Below are 21,766 nucleotides of genomic sequence, written 5' to 3' on the forward strand. Positions count from 1 at the left end.
ACTCGAGAACCACACCCAACCGAAAAAACAATCAACGGAACCGGACTTCAGAACACAGCGGTAACCGAAAAAGAAAAAATGGAAACAGCTATCAACGAAGCATACAAAAAAGCAGAAGAAAATGCCAACAGAAGTGCTATGACAAACGCTATGAGCTTCTATTCGGCTCTCATGCAAATCCCTGAGATAACAGAACACGGTCGAAAAAAAATTAAAGAAATTTCAAAACATTTTTTAAAAATAGAGGATTACATAATTTAAACACAGTTCAACTTTTATCACACTAATAATATCTTTCTTTTTCACATTCACAGCTATTACTACTGATAAACTCAGCTTTATGCAGTGCAATATACAAAGTGTTGCCAAAAACAAAGACGAACTGCAACGTGTACTGATAGACAAAAACTATGCGGCCGCATTTTTATCGGAAACGTGGACTCAATCATCACTAGAATCCGGTAACAAATATAATATATCCAGATATAACAAATTTCTAAAATCTAGAAGTGATAACTACGGAGGAAGCGCATTATATTTTAGACAAGATTTAGCCTATATAGTATTGGATACTCCTCAACTATCTGATCATATACAATTAGTAATGATCAAACTAATTTGTTTAGATTTGGTTCTGATATCAGTCTATATTACACCGCAGATTCCAAATAACATATTACACGCCGATCTAACTAGCATATTCCAACACTTAAGTCAATTTCCTAAAGTACTAATGGCAGGCGATTTTAACGCACATTCGTTGGTATGGGGTAACGATTACCAAGATTCCAAAGGCGAAATTGTTCTGAACAGCATAAACAATAGCAGTAGGATTCTTTTAAATGACCAATCAAAAACCTTTGTTCCAATTCAAGCTAACAGGCGAGCTACCGCGATAGATCTAACCCTTTGTACTGCTAATATCCATAGCTTCTTAAATTGGCAAACACTGGACAAAAGCATAGGCAGCCACCACCTATTAATAGAATTCACATTTGAAAACGGTACTCAAGTGACTGAACCACATTATATCTACAACCAAAAGAAAATTCGCGAAAAATTAGCCGAACTTACTCCAGAAGATTTCAGTTCTATTGAAGTACTACAAAAAATAGTTTCAGATGTATTCGAAGAAAATAAAAAAAATAAGTAAATTTGCTCCAAAATATTGGTGGTCAGTCGAGGTTGAAAAGGCTTGGAAGGAAAAAAATCAAGCGCGCTCGAAATTCAACAAAAACTCTAGTATAGAAAATTTAATCGATTTGAAAAAGAAACAAGCCATTTTCGTTAAACTGAAAAAAGAGTCGAAGAATAAACAGTTTAAAAGCTTTGTGAATAAAATCAATCCTAAAATGAGCTCCTCAGAATTATGGTTAAAAATTAATAGGCTGACAGGAAAAAGCAGAAAGGCTCCAACGAATAACATAATCTATGAAAATGCAACAATGGCAAACAAATTTTTAGAAAAACATTTTGGCCGTAATGATCCAACTAACTTAACAGACATGCATTACACAATCGATTATAACTTATTAACTATAGGTAAATTTAATGATATAATAAACAAGAAAAAGAAAAAATCCAGCCCCGGTGAAGATAAAATCTCTTATGACCTAATTAAAAACTTCAGAGAAGAAACTAAAATCAACATAGTTAAACAGTTAAATACAATATGGAAGGATTGCTACCTCCCAATGTCACTTAAATCAATATCGATAGTGGCAATACCCAAGCCAGGGAAAAATCAAAGTACGATAGAAGGGAAACGCCCAATCTCTCTAGTTCCTACTTTAACAAAAATTATCAATAGCGCTGTATTAGAGAAAATTCAGAATCATACGGACTCTAGAACCTCGTGTCAAATATTAAAAGAGGCTTTGATCTCTCATTCGGCACCTCAACTAATTGCGGAAATCATAAGCAGAGCGACGAATTGGAACACTAGTATTCAGTGGATACCGAGCCATGTTCAGATCTCAGGCAATGAGATAGCTGATCATTTAGCAAAACGGAGTTTGACTGATACAGCAACCAAACCTAATCAAATACTAATTAAAGACGCTTTCTGGAAATTTAAAAACATTTTGATAAACAACAGTAATCACTGGTACCAAGAATATGCACAAGAAAAAGGAAAACATTTCTATGAATTTCAGGGAAAAATTGAGGCTGAGGCATGGTTCTTTAATAAACAATTAACAAACGAACAAACTAGATTACTGAATAGATTGTTATCTGGACATAACTTTTCCAATTATTGGAAGGCTAAGATGAAAATTGTACAAGACGAAAACTGTGACCTTTGCGGTGAACCAGAAACTAGCGACCATGTTATACTGCACTGCCCAAAGTTCGGGCGAATCAGATCGAAATTTGCTTTTGATTGCAAATTTAGAAACTTGATTGAAATTTTCAAAACAAAGAACCTGGATTTATTCATAGAAATAACCGAGTTCCTAAAAGAGATAGATGTTGAGCTGTGAATAATGACGCAAAATCGACATAAACTGTAATGAAATACTTAGCTGTTATTTCGGGATCAAGTGCTACCGAATAGTGAAACATCGAGTTGCAATATACGACTACACACGAAACGAATAAAATAACAGGGCAATATAGTCATGGCAACTACGCCCTTAACATCTACTGTCAGCGACGGTAGCGAGAAATAAGAAGAAGAAGAGAAGAAGTGATCAATTATACGGCAATGCACAATACTAAATGAACTGAAGTAAACCGACCGCATCTAAGCATACTTCACTAAATCCAATTATGAAGGGTGGTTCCTGTGGGCTCTACCGACATCCACACTTCAAATATGATATAAATTCAGCCGTAAAAATAAAACTTATTTTTTTTAATTACGTTTTACAAATATTGAAATGGAGCAATATTTTACCCCACTATTCATGATTAGAAATCCAAATTCAACACTTCTAGAAGCTAAGATTAGGTTGTAAGGGAATTAAAACCATTCTTGATATACAAGATATATCACAATTTTAAAATGAGATGCATTTTTGACAAGAATCGTATGGAATATTCGTTGTTTCCATGGGTATGAAGCATCACTTTGCAATATTTTATTTATTTTATCCGTGTAACTGGTTCAAACGCCTGAAAATATTATGTTAAGCAAATAAGGTATATTGGTGCATCGTATATAACATTACATATTTCCATATTTGCTCGAAATAATATTAATTCATTATTTAAAACAAAATAATCTCACCGATCACTATAAATTATATGAACTGTCATTTTTGCCTGCCCAACGGATCAGCAATACATATGCGCTCTGAGAGCGCCCTATATAGATCCGCTACAGATTTGTTTCTATTATCATAAGTATTTGGCTGCTTGGGGCGAACAGGGGGCTGCACAACACCGAGAAGGAAATATTTATGATCTGTACACGGCTGGTGGATGAATGAGTATGTGTGGCTACGTGCTAGTGGCAGAGGCCGCTATTTTCATTGCCGATGGGTGGAAAGAAGCAGACATACGCACAAAAAAAACCGATTTTAAATCATCTAACCGAAGCTCGCTCGTGATTGATGTCCGCTAATTTCATGCACTGAGCCGCAAGTCTTGAACAAAAAGAATCGTGATTCTAGTCAGTTTCATAAAGCCCAGCAAGTCCACTTGGAAGATGTCCGCAGAATGTTTGTCAACACCGAGAGAAAAGGCCTCTTTTCGAAATTTTTGATGAAACAGAAGGTAGAGTTGAAAGTTTGTAACGTTCATTGTGCACAGTGACTAATCAGTCAGAAAAACGTCAATGTAGAAGCTCAAAGATATCTCGTACTTTTCAAATCACAGACCGACACATTCTTTATTTGAACCAGTGGTTCAATTTCTAATGCGAAATATGCAACGCTTGGTAAAATTATAACCGGCTGACGACCTACACCTACACCAATCATGTCAGAATCGGATCCAGGAAAACAGCTAAGCCCGAAAAACGTAAGATTTCAGAAGCATCCAACGAGAATCGAAGTAAATCTCCCCACAAACGCCGACAACAACGCCAACAAAAACTGCAAAGAATTATTTGAAATATTCCTCGCCTAAATCACTTTTTGTCCGAAAATTCCGATGAGTATCAAAACATTTGAACTTTTATACGAACAACCGTTTCTTCCACAAACTTCTTTTACTGTACAGGCAGCTTTAGTGCAGTCCATCATGCCCCGACTCCTAGTTCTTGGAACTTCTTACACGAGGCTACACTGCTGCATCTTCCTAGACAAATCACACACTGCTTGTTGTATGATTTCGGAGACTCTATTGAGCTCGATGCCTGACCAAAACTGGTTTCGAGATGAGCGTGGATCTCTTTCTTTCGACTGCGCTTCTCTGGTTTGCCAGCGTATATACTAATTGATGACGGAACCGTAACTACACATGCTGCTTCCACAACCGTACCCAACCAGGTACTGAAGACTGACAGTGTGATTCCTTGTAAAGATTGTCGGTGTTTCGCCCAATCGAGCTTAATGGTTGGTGGTAATCTTTCGACAAGCTCTTGGAGAAGTGCCACATTGCACAGATGCTCGTTGAATCCACAGGCTACTATCGTTGCACACATGTTCTGGACAGCGACACCGAAATCAAACAGAGTTTCCAATTTCTCCGTCTTCGGCGCAGGCATCTCCCGAATCTTGCACACTAGCGGGTGCTCAATGATCTCTGGACGACCGAATAGCGTATGAATAACCCCTTCAAGCCCAGCTGGATATAGCAAGCGGTTTCTTACCACCTCGAGAGCTTTATCTTTTAAAGATCGCTGAAGTCTGAGCAGATTTCATCACCAAAAACCGCACATCATGGTGGTGCTTTTATAAGTGGCGATAAACAGAGGCCGCTCCTCAGGATTTCCAGTGAAGATGGGCAGTTTCTTTGCCCCTACATGACTCGCTGCAAGCTGACTTCTACTTAGTTCGTGAGACGGTGCTTCTGACGGAACGTCAGAATGATGATTCTGCTCGAATGGAACCGCATCGTGATTTTGCATCTGCCGGATAATATCCTTTATTTATCTTGTTTTGGGCGAGAAGGGCGAGACTATCAACTGTTTTCGTTTAATCGGGTGTAAATATTAGAATATGGGTTGTCCAATTCGGTCCTTTTGCCGTATATATGATCTGATACGCGATCGCGAAAAAGCCGTTTGAGAGGAAAGTGTGCGCAGTCGGTGGAGCTTGCAGGAAAACGCAAGTTTTTACAAATCAGTTGACAGATTTCGACGTTATAGCTCATAACCTATTTTTCGGTAATTTGACCCAGTATTGGTCTTTTTATTCACCACCATAAGTTTAATGCGTGCTGGGCCCCTATTATAAGAAATTATATCGCTACCATCTATTTACAGTGCTTAAAATTGCAATTTTTTAGAATTACACAACATACTCACGTTCAATCGTTTAATTTTTTGCCTCAACTTAACGACCTGAGATTCGGCAGTTGCAGCACGCAGCTAAAAAATACAAAACTTCATATAATTTTCATATACGCCGCAAACACTTTCCATGCATACGTACATAGCTTTTGTTCAAATTTTCCTCAATTCCTTCGACAGTCTGTGCCAGTGAGGCGCTACTCTTGGCCGATTCCAGTGAATTTTCAAGATCCTTTATTCGGTGTGCCTGATCCGCTATCACCCGTCGGTTGTCGTCAATTTCGCGCCTAAGCCGCTCGTTTTCTTGTCGCTCTAGTTGCAGTCTCTGCTGGTATTGGTGATGAATATCGGCATCTGGTGAGTTGAAATGAGGTGTATCGTGGGTAACATCGGCCAATCGACCGGACGAATGGATCGGACCATCAGAGAGGAAATCCGGCAAGCGATGGATCTTATCGGCTGCAGATCCGGAAGGTGGCGGCGAATGGTTCCGGTCAATGTCAAAACCAAATCGTGAGCCTTGTCCAGAGGCACTGTTTTCGGTTAAATCAGGAGGAAGTTCTGCTGATGCCTGCGCCGGAGTCACACGTCTTCGGGGAAGATCGAAAGAGAATTCTAGATTTTGAGGCGGTAAATCCAACGGAACATTGGGTGAGGTGTTGCGCTGTGGAGTTCGGTTACGGTTTGACGATGTTCCGACTCCACTAGTACAGATAGAACCGGCAGTTGCTACGGAGCTATATGTAAGATCAAAGGGTATGTCATTGATTACGGGTCCGTGTCCTCGTCCGCTAGACTCCGGATCCAAACTGTTAACGGCAAAGTCTGGCAGCTGATCGAAATCCACCGAAACTGGTGAAATGCTTTTCGGCGACCCCTTAGTATTATACCATTCTTCCATAACGAGATGATCTTGTACAAAATCAGGTAGGGCAGCTGAAAATTCGGATGTACCCAACCGGTGAGTTGATGACAGATTTTCGCGACTTCTGCCACTAAAGTTGGGGGAATTGTGCAAATTTTGAGAACCAACCATTCGAGGCGAGTCCACCGAACCAGGGGATTCCATGTCATAGTTTGAGTACGAACGTTGGACATACTGCGATGTTCCCGAAATGGATCCAGTCCCACCCAGCGGATAGTCTGAATTAAAAGAGTTGTTGCTACGACTGTGGTATATATTGGCCATGAACTTATCGTCGGCCAGGTCCGATAAACTAGATTGCGAATCGAAGGACGGAAAACGTGGTGAACGTTTCATTTTAGACTCGCTACTAAGTGTGTTCACGGACTGGAACTGAGGAATTTTTGGTTTAGCTCCCGTCGTGCTAGTGTTATGCAGTGAACTTGTTGTGGCCGATTTCGATGGCGAAGCTCCACTCGTGGCTGGATTGTTAATGGCATTGTTTGAACTGCTACTGTTGCTGCAGTTTATAAAATTGTTGTTAGAATTACCGTTGTTGTTGTTCCCATTAATATTAGAAGTACTACGACTGTGGTTGATATTTGTTCCATTTGCTACTGTTCCGGCGGTTGAACTAGATGACGCCAATCCATATCCAAGTGATGAGTCTCGTTTGAGAAAGTGCTTGAGAGAAAACGGATTTTCTTCCCTGCGTGGTAAATCGGGAACAACTAAAAATACAACTAGCAAAATTACTAACTCATATTCCTAAACCTAAAAACCCTACCTCCTGCAGATTCGCCTTCGGACGGCCGCTGTGAAACTGGTGCAGAATGCTGCAAATCACTTATCCCATCCGAGTGCGAGTTCATCAAGCCGTTCGTTCCGCCACCATTGACATCGGGATGCTGCTGATTCACTCTGTTGCTCTGCTTGTTGGTCTCCGCCGAAGTACTGGAAACACCATTTCCACTAGCTAACTCGTCCGTTATGTTAATATTGTTATTGTCTTTTGCCATCTCTGCTGTTGCAACCGACGATTTTATATTGCTGTAGATATTCACTAACAAATCACTTTCTGGTGCAACAAGAAAGCTCTATTTTCTATCTTTCAAGTCTACCAGTCCTATTTCAACGTCACCTAGTAGGCGACTTCAAACTTTCGCCAAGTTCTCAAAACACAATCAAGGATCCAACACGTAATTTCTAAAAAAAAAAACACTTCTCTCTGCAGCCTACTTATGTTACTTTGATGCGAATGTTACGTACTGAATTTGTCAAATTTACGCCTTGTCCCGGACCAAAAAAAACGCAATTTTTCACGATTTTCGCTGCCGTTTCTTTTTTACGTTAAAGTAGGTACTTTCAACATTTTTCCATTTTCTTTATTTTGGCATTTTGTATTGAACTGCACAAGTGTCATTTTTTCATTTAATCAGAGTGGTATTAAGGGAACCCAGTTAAGCTCATTCCTCATTCCGGAACCGGTTCGGATTTCCAAATGGATCCCGGTCAGCGTGGCAAGCAGAAAGTTAGCAAAAGTTGATCAAAGCGAAATTGATGCTGGCAGAGTTTCTGCGAGCATTTTGCGCGAGAATTCTGGCAACGAATTCGCTCAAATGCAACAACCGTTTCTGACAGAAGCGGTTAAACCAACCGATGCTGCTCACTTTTATCCAGAATCCAGCCAGAAATGTACGGTCAAGATCTCTGCACGCTTCCTGCCGCATCTTTGTCAGATATTTTGCTCGATTCGTGCTGAATTCTACCAGGTAGGAATTGCCAGGATCTTTGCACAGTTTATGTCCGAGTTATGCCAGAGTATTGCTCGGTTCCTGTCAAAATTTGCCAGAAAACACGAGCGAAACCGAGTTCGCCCTAGCTCAACTAACCCGTCGGGATGCGCGCAGAAATCTGACAGGGCTGCCAAACCAAGACTTACAGAAATCTAGCAGAGCGGTCTCTGCCAGAAAATTTGCTCACTGGGATCCATTATGGATTCCAAATCAAATGCAACAACCGATTCCGACTCAGAATCGGTTGTTGCATTTGATTTGGAATCCATACTGACTCCATTCAGGATTCCGAATCAAATTCCGAATGGTTTGACCGGGTGATGTTCCAGCTATATCAAGGGGTGAGTCGCTTAGAACAATGTGCCATTCACAGTAATACACGATCATTTCACTCGTTACCACAATGTGTGGCACAATGAGGCACACTTTTGACAACTCAAAAACTGTCAACAAAGTGTAGTTGAATAATCATAGCAACCATTGATTTTGTTTTACTGAACATCATGACACATTGCGGCACAAGCTACCACGCTGTTTGTTTGTGAGCACAATTCGATTTGTGCTAAGCGACTCACCCCTTGAGCTATATCCATTTTCGGCTGAACTTTACTGGGAACCAGAATGAATTCCCAGTAAAGTTCAGATAGAAATGAGCCAGAATTCCGGCTGGCTCCAGTTAGTAATCCAGCTCCAGTGACACAACCGATTCTATAGCTAGAACCCACTGAGACGTCCAAAAAATTGTTTCAAAATCGTTCAACACGGGTCCAACGATGGACGTTCGTTGAACGGTTATTTGGACGTTGTCCAAATTGGTCCAATGAACGTCCTTCATTGGGCGATTTTGAAACCAACCGTTCTTAGAGGGAATCGGTTGTCATTGATGCCGGAATGCTAACTGGAACCAGCCGGATATCCGGCTCATTTCCGGCTGAATTGCAACTCGGTTGTGTCACTGGAGCCGGAATACTCGACTCATTTCGGCTCATTTTCCGGCTGCACTAAAGTTAAACTGTAAACTGGGTTGCTTTCATCGAGAATCGGTTTTTGATTTTGAGCCAGAATTCTATAAGAAGTCAGCCAGAATTCAGAAAAATTGTTTTCTATATGTCCAGTGCATCTTAGCCAGAATTCTGGCTGACTTTAGTTAGTATTCTGACTGCAGTGACAACCGATTACTAAAAACGGTTGTGTCAATGGAGCCAGAATACGACCTAGAATCAGCCCGCATTTCGGCGGAACTTCACTGGGAAAAATCGACAATTCAAATGTCTTCAAAATGAAGACAATGTCATGATCTCTGGCATCAATCAGATTCTGAACAGTATTAGCTGAACACGCTATCATATTAAATTTTATTCGTTAGATCAGAAATGAATTGAAAATTATTTCAAATTTTGTTGAAATTATTGGTTAATTTCAGTAATTTCGAAGTGCTGTCAAGAATAAGAAATGTTTGTCCTGTACGAGACTCCGGCAGGATATGCTATATTCAAGGTACGTGAATATTTCATCCCGCATGTGTGCATTTAATTTCTAGTTATTGAGATTTTGTGGTCACAATTTCATTTGTTTGAAATTTCTAATAATACGATTATTTGTGCACTCCGTTTAGAAACCATTGAAAACATTTTCGAGTTCCAAAAGCTGCTCCTCTTGGGAGCCGGTAGCGCAAATTCCAGAGAGTTAGTGATTTGAAGTCACGATTTGGGGTTATGTTTAATTAAGTATAACACGTGCAGTATAGGTTTTGTTCTAGTACATGGTTCTTGCTCGTTACTCCGGAGCCAGAAAAACTTATTCGTGTTTAACGCTTTATAAGACAATGGCAGCTAATATTGCCACCAAAATAGTAACGAAAAAAATCGGTTTTTAACTTTCAGTACTTCGGCCCCTGTAAGCGGGCAAACATTTTTTCTTATAGAAATTTTAAAGTTCGACTAAGCGGTAGCAAGTCCGACAGCACTTACACCAACGATTTGGTTACATTAGGCAGAGACAATGTTTTTATTACTACATATTGTCCTGTAACAAAAAACACTGACTAATGAGGCTAGCCAAGCCATAGCCCCTATGAATACCAGGCAAACGAATGAATCCCAGATTTGTTTGCGTTTCTGACGGCGAGTAGGCGTCCATCGTTTCCGCTACTTTCTTTTTTGTTTGCTACCAGAATAAAGAAGAGAATGCAGAAACGATTTTCTCTGTTCCGGAGTTCTTCGTATTTTTCATGGTACATGGTACCCTCCAGCATGAGGTTACCGACGGCACTCGAGGCAATCCACAGGGCTTGTGCTTAAGTGAGCTGCTATTTAATCTGCCAATGGGTCCAAAGTGCAATCATCAGCTCTATGCCGACGACCTTCAGGTTTACCTCTCTGGTCCAGCTCAAGAAGTAGAGGTGCTGACTGCAACAATTCAGAAGGAAAATATTGAGCGATGGTCGAAGTGGAATCAACTGTTCCCAAACTCGAAAAAAACTCAGGCGAATATTTTTGAAATGAATGTACTCTCAGACTACCGGCAAACTCTTCAACACACTGCGCACTCCGAAGGTTTTCGCCCACGCTCACTACAAGAAGAAATTTGGTATAGTTTGTGATAGTACCGTTCTTCACATACAGCGATGTAATATATTACCTAGGGCTTTAGGAAGCGCTGAAAAACCCGAGGGATTGCCCCCTATGATCATTCTCAGGGATAGACTGTTCCAACATCAAATTATGGTCTTGTCAAACTGCAAATGAAATGAAAACCCAAGATGATATCAAATAAGGTATAGGCATACGTAAAGCGAGAGCTTTGGTTTTACGATTAGTAACATCTACATTGCGTAAATAATACTTCACTTCCCAAAAAAGAGAATCTTAAAAACGAAATTATTCAAACAAAGTTTTGAATATAGATACTAGTGCTTTCAGCCTTTTTGAGGTACTCAAAGCGTTTGCCAACAATAATATTGAACACGCATGCATACACTTCATGCAGATTATCTTGAATCTGATTTGCGTCTGTCAAGTCTGCGGCTCTTCGTATTCTTATACGGATACGCTCATCTTCCCTTTGAGGCAGACCTTCGGAAAAACCAGTTACAACGCTGTTTCAAAATAACGGTGCGAATCGTTTAGAAATATAAGACGGAAGGACTACAAATTTTGGGCTGTTTCTTTTTTAAGGTTGGACAGAGAAAGGGTAAAATTCGCAAACGAAAAAAGCAGTTTTTTTCCATACCGTATGTCAGATCCTCATAAAAATCAATCAGCAGTACTGGAACAACATTCTACATACGCTGATTGATTTTTATGAAGATCTAACATACGGTGTGGAAGAAAACTGCTTTTTTCGTTTGCGAATTTTACGCATTCTCTGTCCAACCTTAAAGATACAGTCGCGATTCGCTGGTTGGACACTTTTTAACTGAACCGCATTTTAGTTGGACCTCCACTAGTTGGACCATTGTCCAACTAAAAAGCATCTGAACGTCAAAATCTCGTGTCAAATTTACTTTGACAATCAATCTGACAATATTTAGAGATTTAAGCAGATGCATTTACACTGCCAACATCTCCTTTGGAGAGTTTTTGACATTTGTCAGTCGGTTCAACCTAGGATAGGATCCGCCAGCTCTGTCTTCTGTTTTTGAACCAATTCTGAACCAGCTCGTGATTGGACGAAAGTGACATAGGCAAACCTTCGGCTTGGAAACTAAAAGTACCAAAGGGCTGCTTGGAAGTGTTGTCATATTGTGATATCAAACATAAAACGACGATTGTTAACCGTGTTGATTTTTTTGTTTTCTCGAGATACCGCTTTCTTTCTATAACATCCGTCTGTAATTATGAAGTGCAGGCATTATTTGGCAGACGAAATCAAACATATTATCCAGAACTGAAATTCCCGAGAGATCCGGTAGCGCGGTTATCGTGGATTCTGTTCTGTGTGCGGAGTAATGCGGAAATGCCTCTTTTCGAAATCAACAGGCTGTGTAGCGTAAGTATGAAAATATTTTGAACATCATGTAAAAATTGTCTTTGTTCCAGTACCGAGTAAATTGGAAGTACTGAGCAAACAGGGAGAAAGTTATCCCGGAAGTCGCTTCTTGTTCTTCCTTTGGTATTATCGATACAGTTGAATTTTACAGTTTTCAACTGAATCGATCATCGGTGTAAATAGGAGAGTGTATTTTCTACTGCTGTTTTCTCCGAAACAATCACATGTAAAAACCTATACATTCCTCCAAAACAAAAATTAAACCTTGCAGAAAAGTAGTTTTAGAATATTTAATATAAATCCGAACAGAGAAAATTATTCTTGTGACAGAGGTTGCTTGACTCAGAAAGCAACTTACAAAAATGAAGAGGCGTGAAGATATTTTTCGTAATGTCCAACAACGAATATATATTATTTTGTTTTGCTGTATTCCGATGGAAAAAACGTTATGATCGTTTAAATGCGGATATAAAGACTAAATCTTTGATTTTTCCATGAAATTGGTACATAATATAGAATATTTTAATCAGAACAAATATACGACCGAAACAAAACAAATATTTTGGCAACATTGGTCGAGTGGGGGTATGTCGTTTTCAACAGGGATTAGTAAAATATAAGAAGAAGCCAGCTGGCGGATCCTATCCTAGGGTTCAACTAGCGAATCAAATTCGTTAGTTGGACAAGGTTGTGGCCCAACCAGCGAATCACGACTGTATTTTATTTTGGGTTCGACAGGCATTGAATTGGTCGTTTTTGTGTACAAACAGAAACCTTTTGGATGCATCCGGCTGTTAAAATAACAGTGGATGTCTGAAGAGAAGCTATTCACAGCATTGCTCGTTTTTAAAAACATTTTAATATGGTTTTTCAAAAAAATACTTTTAATCCAATATTAATCGAAATTCTACTCGGTCTCGTAATCTACAAGGACTCTACGGTCACCGTTGTGAACACAATTCTTGAGTACGAGGCAATGACAAACTATCACCATAGAATCTGCTGCTTCATGCGACAATGATTTGATCGAAATCTGCGGGAGCGTTAGGAATGATCTCGATTCTTTGTGGTCCCTCGACTTTCCACTTTTAGGAAAAGTACTCATCGCAGGAGCCATAAGCTGAAACCAGCTTCCGTTGGCAATAATACACCAGAACAGGCTTGTTATTTGCTCACACAATGAGCCACAAAGAGCGAAATACACCGATTTAAAATAGAGCAGCACAAAAACACTGCGATGTGCAGAACGACCGCACAAAGAGAAACTTGAAAACGAAAAAGAGTAAGATCTGTACACCAAGAGCTGCACAATTTCGTTCAAAGAGTCACCTTGAAGAGCCACTTTTTTGTGCCTCCCCTCGCTGGAAAGCAGGTAGGAAGGCGAATCAAACTACAATTCAGAAAGTTTGATCGGAAGAACGTTTTAAAAATATTTTTTGGTTGCGGGACCAAGATACACACTAAAGAGCCTCCTTATTTCTACTCTTTGTGACGTGCAGCCATGGAGTAGAATACACGTGTGGGAACAACACGCATCGGAGTGAAGAGGTTTATTGTGAAAGAGAAGAGCGGTGTTTCGCATGAAAAGTGCAAAGAGCGTTTGTTATTCTTCTCTTTATTTGCTCTGAGGTGCATAACATCCCTGCACCAGGAAACCCTAAATACGCTAAGCGAGTAGCACAAAGAACTACGTATTAACTGATTTTCTACTTTGTAATTCATTAATATTTGAATGTAAAACTTTCCATACCATTTCTCCTTGTTCTGACAAAAGGTTAATCCACAAAGCTGTTATTTGATTAATAAATTACAAATAAATATTATTGACATTTTAGATAATGATTTGAACAACGCAAACGATATGTTGCTTATCCCGGCAATAAAGACAATGTTCTTTTTTTCTATTTACAGCTTTTGGATGAAAAGAAGCTACAAGAGATCGATAATCTGTATTTAGAGTTTGAAACTGCAGAGCGTGCTAATAAAATGTGAGTACTTATGAATATTGCTTGAATATAAAACGGCGCTTAGTTCCGCATTCTCATCTAAGGATATGAAAATGTTTAAAAATAGCCCCGCAGAATAAATATGAACACTTCACTCAACATTCTGTAAGATTCGAGAATGTTGTTTTTGTTTCATGAACAATAATAATGCTATTGTCGAACAGTAGGTTTCTAATTCTGTTCCTATATTCTCACCAGAGTAAAACTTAAGCATTTTGAGAAGTTCGCTGATACTACGGAAGCATTATCCGCGGCTACGGCTGCTGTTGAGGGGAAGGTGTCAAAACCACTTAAAAAAACGCTCAAAAAACTAGTTTCCGATGATGTACAAAATCAACTACTAGTGGCCGATGCAAAACTGGGCAGCGCAATCAAGGATAAATTAGCACTGCAATGCGTGTCAAATACAGCCGTCCAAGAACTGATGCGGTGCATTCGGTCACAATCGGAGAGTTTGCTTTCAGGTCTACCAAAGAAAGAGATGACTGCGATGGCACTGGGCCTTGCACATTCATTATCACGTTACAAACTCAAGTTCTCTCCGGACAAAATTGATACCATGATCGTGCAGGCTCAGTGTTTGCTGGATGATTTAGACAAAGAATTGAACAATTACATGATGCGTGCTAGAGAATGGTAAGTTTTGCACAATTCATACACGAAACATGAATCCAAGTACATTCAAATGAGAGGCTGAGAGTAAGAGTGGGTTAAAATTTTGTTCAGAGCAAAAGTGGGTTAAAATATTCTGTTAGATCAGAAATGGTATAGTCATCACACCTCAGGCAAAAGTGGATCAAATATTAATTCGCGCAAAAATGGTTCGACAAAATTTTCAGGGCAAGACTGGTATAGAATATTAACCCATTTTTGCGCTAAGAAAAGAATCAGAATTTTCTTATTCGGACTTGTGGGAAATGAAATTTTATTAAATTTTTCGATGCCTTAGAAATCGTGTAATATAGGATCCGTATAGGTCAATAGGCATCGGAAATTGACGATTGCCGCCATTTTGAAATCCAAGATGGCGACTTCCGGTTACCATAAAATAGGGAGAACCACCATCAATATGGGTGTCATTTGAAAGAGGATGATCAGCAGACATCGAAAATTGACCATTTCCGCCATTTTGAAATCCAAGATGGCGACTTCCTGTTACCACAAAATAGTGAGAACCACCATCAATATGGGCGTCATTTGAAAGGGGATGGTGAGCAGACACCGAAAATTGACCACCACCGCCATTTTGAAATCCAAGATGGCGACTTCCGGTTACCACAAAATAGTGAGAACCACCATCAATATGGGTGTCATTTGAAAGGGGATGGTGAGCAGACACCGAAAATTGACCTTCACCGCCATTTTGAAATCTAAGATGGCGACTTCCGGTTACCACAAAATAGTGAGAACCACCATCAATATGGGTGTCATTTGAAAGAGGATGATCAGCAGACACCGAAAATTGACCATTATCGCCATTTCGAATTCCAAGATGGCGACTTCCGGTTACCACAAAATAGTGAGCACCACCATCAATATGGGAGTCATTTGAAAGGGAATGGTGAGCAGACATCGAAAATTGACTTTCACCGCCATTTTGAAATCCAAGATGGCGACTTCCGGTTACCACAAAATAGTGAGAACCACCATCAATATGGGTGTCATTTGAAAGGGAATGGTGAGCAGACATCGAAAATTGACTTTCACCGCCATTTTGAAATCCAAGATGGCGACTTCCGGTTACCACAAAATAGTGAGAACCACCATCAATATGGGTGTCATTTGAAAGAGGATGGTGACCAGACACCGAAAATTGACCTTCACCGCCATTTTGAAATCCAAGATGGCGACTTCCGGTTACCACAAAATAGTGAGAACCACCATCAATATGGGTGTCATTTGAAAGAGGATGATCAGCAAACACCGAAAATTGACCTTCACCGCCATTTTGAAATCCAAGATGGCGACTTCCGGTTCCCACAAAATAGTGAGAACCACCATCAATATGGGTGTCATTTGAAAGAGGATGGTGAGCAGACATCGAAAATTGACCTTCACCGCCATTTTGAATTCCAAGATGGCGACTTCCGGTTACCACAAAATAGTGAGAACCACCATCAGTATGGGTGTCATTTCATACACCTTTAAAATTTGAAGATCCAAGGAATATTAATAAACCCAAAAATGGATTGAAGTGAACCAAAAGCAATTTTATTGAAAATTAGCATTTTTTCGCTTTTTTCCTCATATAACCTATTTTAAAACCACTAAAATGAATATGGAAGTGCATATATAATATTTTTATTGATGCGAGAAACAAATCACAAAATTTTAATTTCGCGCGGGTCGATCATTCTTATCCAGAGGGTGGCATCCGTATGTTGATGTACAGACGTTGACAGTATCCAACATATAGTGGGCCCGGTCGCTTCTAGGCTCATATCTCCCATGCTCTTGCGCTTCTAGGCTCATACCTCCCATGCTCTTACATTGGGTTGTTTTATCTTTATTGTCTTCATGCCTCATCCACGAAGCATGAAGTGTGTGGTGCTGCATCCATGATGACTCCACCACCCTTGACGTGAGAGTGTCTTGGAATGCTCGAGTCGAATAAATGGTAGTTAAACTGAATCGGATAGCGTTTCCGAGTGAACGTAACGATTGAGCATTTACTCGGATGTAAAACCATTCTGTTTAGGTCACACCACGTACTAAAGCTCTCCAGTTCACTCTGAAAAAACTCGGAATCGGTTTTATCCCGTATTTGTCGAAAAATTTTCATATCATGGGCGAAAGAAAGGCGGGGTCCTTGTAATTTAATATTGATGTCATTAAAGTAGAGGAGGAAAATTAATGGACCGAGATGGCTACCTATTGAGATGTCGGATGTAGTGAAGAATGGTGCAGATAGGCAGTCCTTAATGCTGATTTGGAATTGCCTTCCATCGAGGAACCAACGCAGAAGTTGTCCATGAATACTGAGTTTGTCCAGCTTCGCTATTGCGACATCATGGTTGATTTTGTCGAAGGCCGAACCGATCCATGTGAACAGCATCGGTTCGCAATCCGTCAGTAAATCCATCGAGTACATATGTTGTAAACGAGAGCAGGTTGGTCGTTGTCGATCATTTAGGCATAAAACCGTGTTGTTGCAATGTAATGTTTGCAGTGAAAGAAAATCGGATCTAAAACGGCTACTACTGAACACCCCCTTTCAAACGTTACCCATGTTTATGATGGTTCTCACTATTTTCTGGTAACCGGAAGTGACCATATTGGATTTCAAAATAGCCTAATTGTCGATTTCCGATGTCTACTGACCACCCCTTTTAAATGACTCCCATATTGATGGTGGTTCTCACTATTTTGTGGTAACCGGAAATCGCCATCTTGGATTCCAAAATGACGTAATAATCAATTTCCGATATTTACTGACACCCGCTTTCAAATTATACCCATATTGATGATGGTTCTCTCTACTATGTGGTTACCGGAAGCCGCTATCTTGGGTTTCAAAATGGCGTAACAATCGATTTCCGATGTCTACTGACCCTTTTTAAATGACACCCATATTAATGGTGGTTCTCACTATTTTGTGGTAACTGAAAGTCGCCATCTTGGATTTAAAAATTACGTAATAATCAATTTCCGATATCTACTGACACCCCTTTTCTAATGACACCCATATTGATGGTGGTTCTCACTATATTGTGGTAACCGGAAGTCGCCATCTTGGATTTCAAAATAGCGGTAATGATCAATATTCGGTGTCTGCTAACCACCTCCTTTCAAATGACACCCATATTGATGGTGGTTCTCACTATTTTGTGGTAACCGGAAGTCGCCATCTTGGATTTCAAAATGGCGGTGAAGGTCAATTTTCGATGTCTGCTCACCATCCCCTTTCAAATGACACTCATATTGATGGTGGTTCTCACTATTTTGTGGTAACTGGAAGTTGCCATCTTGGAATTCAGAATGGCGGTAATGGTCAATTTTCGATGTCTGCTCACCATCCCCTTTCAAATGACACCCATATTGATGGTGGTTCTCACTATTTTGTGGTAACCGGCAGTCGCCATCTTGGATTTCAAAATGGCGGTGAAGTCCAATTTTCGGTGTCTGCTCACCATCCCCTTTCAAATTGCACCCATATTGATGGTGGTTCTCATTATTTTGTGGTGACCGGAAGTCGCCATCTTGGATTTTAAAATGGCGGTGATGGTGAATTTTTGGTGTTTGCTGACCATCCCCTATAAAATGACTCCCATATTGATGGTGGTTCTCACTATATTATGGTAACCGGAAGTCGCCATCTTGGATTTCAAAATGGCGGTAATGATCAATTTTCGGTGTCTGCTGATCATCCTCTTTCAAATGACACCCATATTGATGGTGGTTCTCACTATTTTGTGGTAACCGGAAGTCGCCATCTTGGATTTCAAAATGGCGGTGAAGGTCAATTTTCGATGTCTGCTCACCATCCCCTTTCAAATGACACTCATATTGATGGTGGTTCTTACTATTTTGTGGTAACCGGAAGTCGCCATCTTAGATTCCAAAATGGCGGTAATGGTCAATTTTCGGTGTCTGCTCACCATCCCCTTTCAAATGACACCCATATTGATGGTGGTTCTCACTATTTTGTGGTAACCGGAAGTCGCCATCTTGGATTTCAAAATGGCGGTGGTGGTCAATATTCGGTGTCTGCTCACCATTTCCTTTCAAATGACACCCATATTGATGGTGGTTCTCACTATTTTGTGGTAACCGGAAGTCGCCATCTTAGATTTCAAAATGGCGGTGGTGGTCAATTTTCGGTGTCTGCTCACCATCCCCTTTCAAATGACACCCATATTGATGGTGGTTCTCACTATTTTGTGGTAACCGGAAGTCGCCATCTTGGATTTCAAAATGGCGGTGAAGGTCAATTTCCGGTGTCTGCTCACCATCCCCTTTCAAATGACACCCATGTTGATGGTGGTTCTCACTATATTGTGGTAACCGGAAGTCGCCATCTTAGATTTCAAAATGGCGGTGGTGGTCAATTTTCGGTGTCTGCTCACCATCCCCTTTCAAATGACACCCTTATTGATGGTGGTTCTCACTATTTTGTGGTAACCGGAAGTCGCCATCTTGGATTCCAAAATGGCGGTAATGGTCAATTTTCGGTGTCTGCTCACCATCTCCTTTCAAATGAAACCAATATTGATGGTGGTTCTCACTGTTTTGTGGTAACCGGAAGTCGCCATCTTGGATTTCAAAATGGCGGTGGTGGTCAATTTTCGATGTCTGCTCACCATTCCCTTTCAAATGACACCCATATTGATGGTGGTTCTCACTATTTTGTGGTAACGGAAGTCGCCATCTTGGAATTCAAAATGGCGTAATTATCGATTTCCCATATCTACTAACCACCTCCTTTCACATGATACCCATATTGATGATGGTTTTCCCTGATTGGTGATAAATCATTTTTGAAAACATTCTTAGAATAAAAATGGAATATATATCCTCTCAGGGCAAAAGTGGTATATCTTTTTAACCCACTTTTGCGCTAAGGTTTTTTTTATCCCATTTCTGCTCTGACTGGTACTTAAACCGGTTTTGCTCTAAATAAAACGTATACCGCTTTTTCTCGCAGCGAATTTTTAACCCACTCTTGCTCTCAGCCTCTCAAATGATGTTACGTGCACCATAAAAGATTCCATATTCTGTAGGAAAGTGTTGCACTTTACTGATGAAGTACTTTCCATTTGAATTAGGAACAATATACAATCTTTTCATAGTGCATCGATACTTTTTTAGGTACGGTTGGCACTTCCCTGAATTAGGGAAGATTTTAACAGATAATATTGCATTTGTTAAAACCATAAAATTGGTTGGTACACGTGATAATATGGCCACTACCGATTTGTCCGATATTCTGCCAGAAGAGTTGGAAGAAAAAGTAAAGGAAGCAGCGGAAATTTCTATGGGTACTGAAATTTCCGAGCAGGATATTGTTAACATCCAAAATCTTTGTGATGAGATTCTCTCTATCAATGAGTATCGAACGCATCTCTACGATTACCTTAAAACACGCATGATGGCGATGGCGCCAAATCTGACGGTTCTCGTTGGTGATACAATTGGTGCCAGGTTAATCGCCCATGCTGGTTCGTTGGTCAATTTGGCCAAACATCCTGCTTCAACTTTGCAAATTTTAGGTGAGTACAAATCATCATAGGTGCTTTCGGAAATGTTCTGTTCTAACCGGAATGAGGGTGTGAAGAAATACAGATATGTATAACGAAAACGTTAATAAAGGGAAAGGAGCAAATCGTTTTAGAATTGCTCAGAGCGCATTTCCGAAAGCACCTCAAATTTGTTAGTCTTAGTTCTTTTAATGATGATATTAAGGACATGGTTTCGCGACTAGTTTATGAGAACGTATGATTATATCTACCTTGGCTGTCTGACGACTATAGGTGTTTAATTGATTAGAAACGGTGTTGTTCTTTTGCTAAATATATTCTTCTATTCAGGTGCGGAAAAAGCTTTATTCAGAGCATTAAAAACTAAAAAAGACACCCCGAAGTATGGCATAATTTTTCATGCCAACCTGATTGGATCTGCAAGCACCAAGAACAAAGGGAAAATCTCACGATCTCTTGCTGCCAAGGCTTCGCTAGCTAGTCGAATGGATGCTTTTGGCGAAGATGTTACAATGGAACTCGGCACAGAGCACCGCGCAAAACTCGAAATCCGTCTGCGGATGCTAGAGGAAGGGAATCTTTCGAGATTGTCGGGTACTGGTAAGGCCAAGGCGAAACTGGAAAAATACCATGCGAAAAGCGAAGTGATGGTGTTCAAAAGTGGCGAGGACAGCACATTGCCTATAGGAAAAAAACGAAAGCTTTCCGAAGGAGCAAAGGTTGAGGAAATTGAAGTAAAACAAGAAATCAAGGATGAACCAATAGAGGAACATACTTTTGGAGAATCATCCAAGAAGAAGAAAAAGAAGAAGCAAAAGGTAATTGTACCCAGCTATTTATATTTCAATGGTGTTTCTATTTCCAAAATCCATTCACAGATCCTTGATGAGGAGGGTGAACCAACTCATTATGAACCTAAAAAAGTAAAAGCGGAGGATGAGGAAACACCATCGGAGGATGCTCCTCAATCAGAAAAGAAGAAGAAAAAGAAAAAGAAACGGGAAAGTGCAGGAACGCAACAGGAAGACGAAAGTAGTCTACAGGAAACGGATTCAGTAACACCTAAATCGGAGAAAAAGAAGAAAAAGAAAGTTGAGGCAGATAACGATAGTTGAGTTTTGTTACGAAGACTACATAGAGGATTAAATTTTTGAATTAATTATTTTCAACCCCGAAAAAATGTGTTAATTTGTGCTATTTATTATTATTATTATTGACTTTTGACATTGAAAATTCCGTGTACTTGGCGGTGGGTACACAATTTTCTATGCTTAGAGACTTTTAGCGTGGAGACCTTGAATTCTGGCGATCCCCAGAATCTTGTAGCAACACGGCGCGTACTTCAGGCAGGGGATAGAAGCGAAGGGATACTCTGACGACTGGCAGATTGAATTATTTTTGCTGTAAATTCAACTAGACCCAGACCGATGCAGTATCCTATGGTTGTTGATTCATTGCATATAATCTAAATT

At 40.1% G+C, this 21,766-nt stretch overlaps 2 protein-coding genes across 3 annotated transcripts in view; one reads left to right on the forward strand and one right to left on the reverse strand.

The window, feature by feature from the left end:
• The window catches only part of LOC131688695 (homeobox protein 5), a 30,016-nt gene extending 22,308 nt beyond the window's left edge, over nt 1-7,708 (reverse strand). The window contains exons 1-3 of one of the 2 annotated variants that reach the window (XM_058973145.1): nt 7,093-7,708; nt 5,544-7,036; nt 5,417-5,479 (exon numbers count right to left, since the gene is read on the reverse strand). In XM_058973145.1, coding sequence (XP_058829128.1) covers nt 5,417-5,479; nt 5,544-7,036; nt 7,093-7,324 — 1,788 coding nt within the window. In that variant the 5' untranslated portion in view covers nt 7,325-7,708. Of the gene's footprint in view, nt 1-5,416; nt 5,480-5,543; nt 7,049-7,092 lie in introns of both variants that reach the window. The other variant, XM_058973144.1, reaches the window with a different exon arrangement.
• Nucleotides 7,709-9,397: 1,689 nt separating this feature from the next.
• LOC131690225 (nucleolar protein 58) lies at nt 9,398-21,489 on the forward strand. The gene is made up of 6 exons (XM_058975815.1): nt 9,398-9,598; nt 14,003-14,079; nt 14,296-14,733; nt 19,906-20,306; nt 20,625-21,112; nt 21,173-21,489. Exons 1-6 carry the CDS (start codon nt 9,554-9,556, stop codon nt 21,407-21,409), a joined length of 1,686 nt encoding a protein of 561 aa, XP_058831798.1. The 5' UTR covers nt 9,398-9,553; the 3' UTR covers nt 21,410-21,489.
• Nucleotides 21,490-21,766: the final 277 nt, after the last annotated feature.

This window comes from Topomyia yanbarensis, chromosome 3 (genome assembly GCF_030247195.1).
Source record: "Topomyia yanbarensis strain Yona2022 chromosome 3, ASM3024719v1, whole genome shotgun sequence".
NCBI lineage: Eukaryota > Metazoa > Arthropoda > Insecta > Diptera > Culicidae > Topomyia > Topomyia yanbarensis.

What these genes read in the sequence shown, in the direction of transcription:
- LOC131690225 (XM_058975815.1), top strand. Translation starts at nt 9,554, where the DNA reads ATGTTTGTCCTGTACGAGACTCCGGCAGGATATGCTATATTCAAG. An exon ending in CAGGATATGCTATATTCAAG is followed by an intron (nt 9,599 to 14,002) that starts GTACGTGAATAT and finishes TTCTATTTACAG; the next exon opens with CTTTTGGATGAAAAGAAGCT. An exon ending in ATGATGCGTGCTAGAGAATG is followed by an intron (nt 14,734 to 19,905) that starts GTAAGTTTTGCA and finishes ATACTTTTTTAG; the next exon opens with GTACGGTTGGCACTTCCCTG.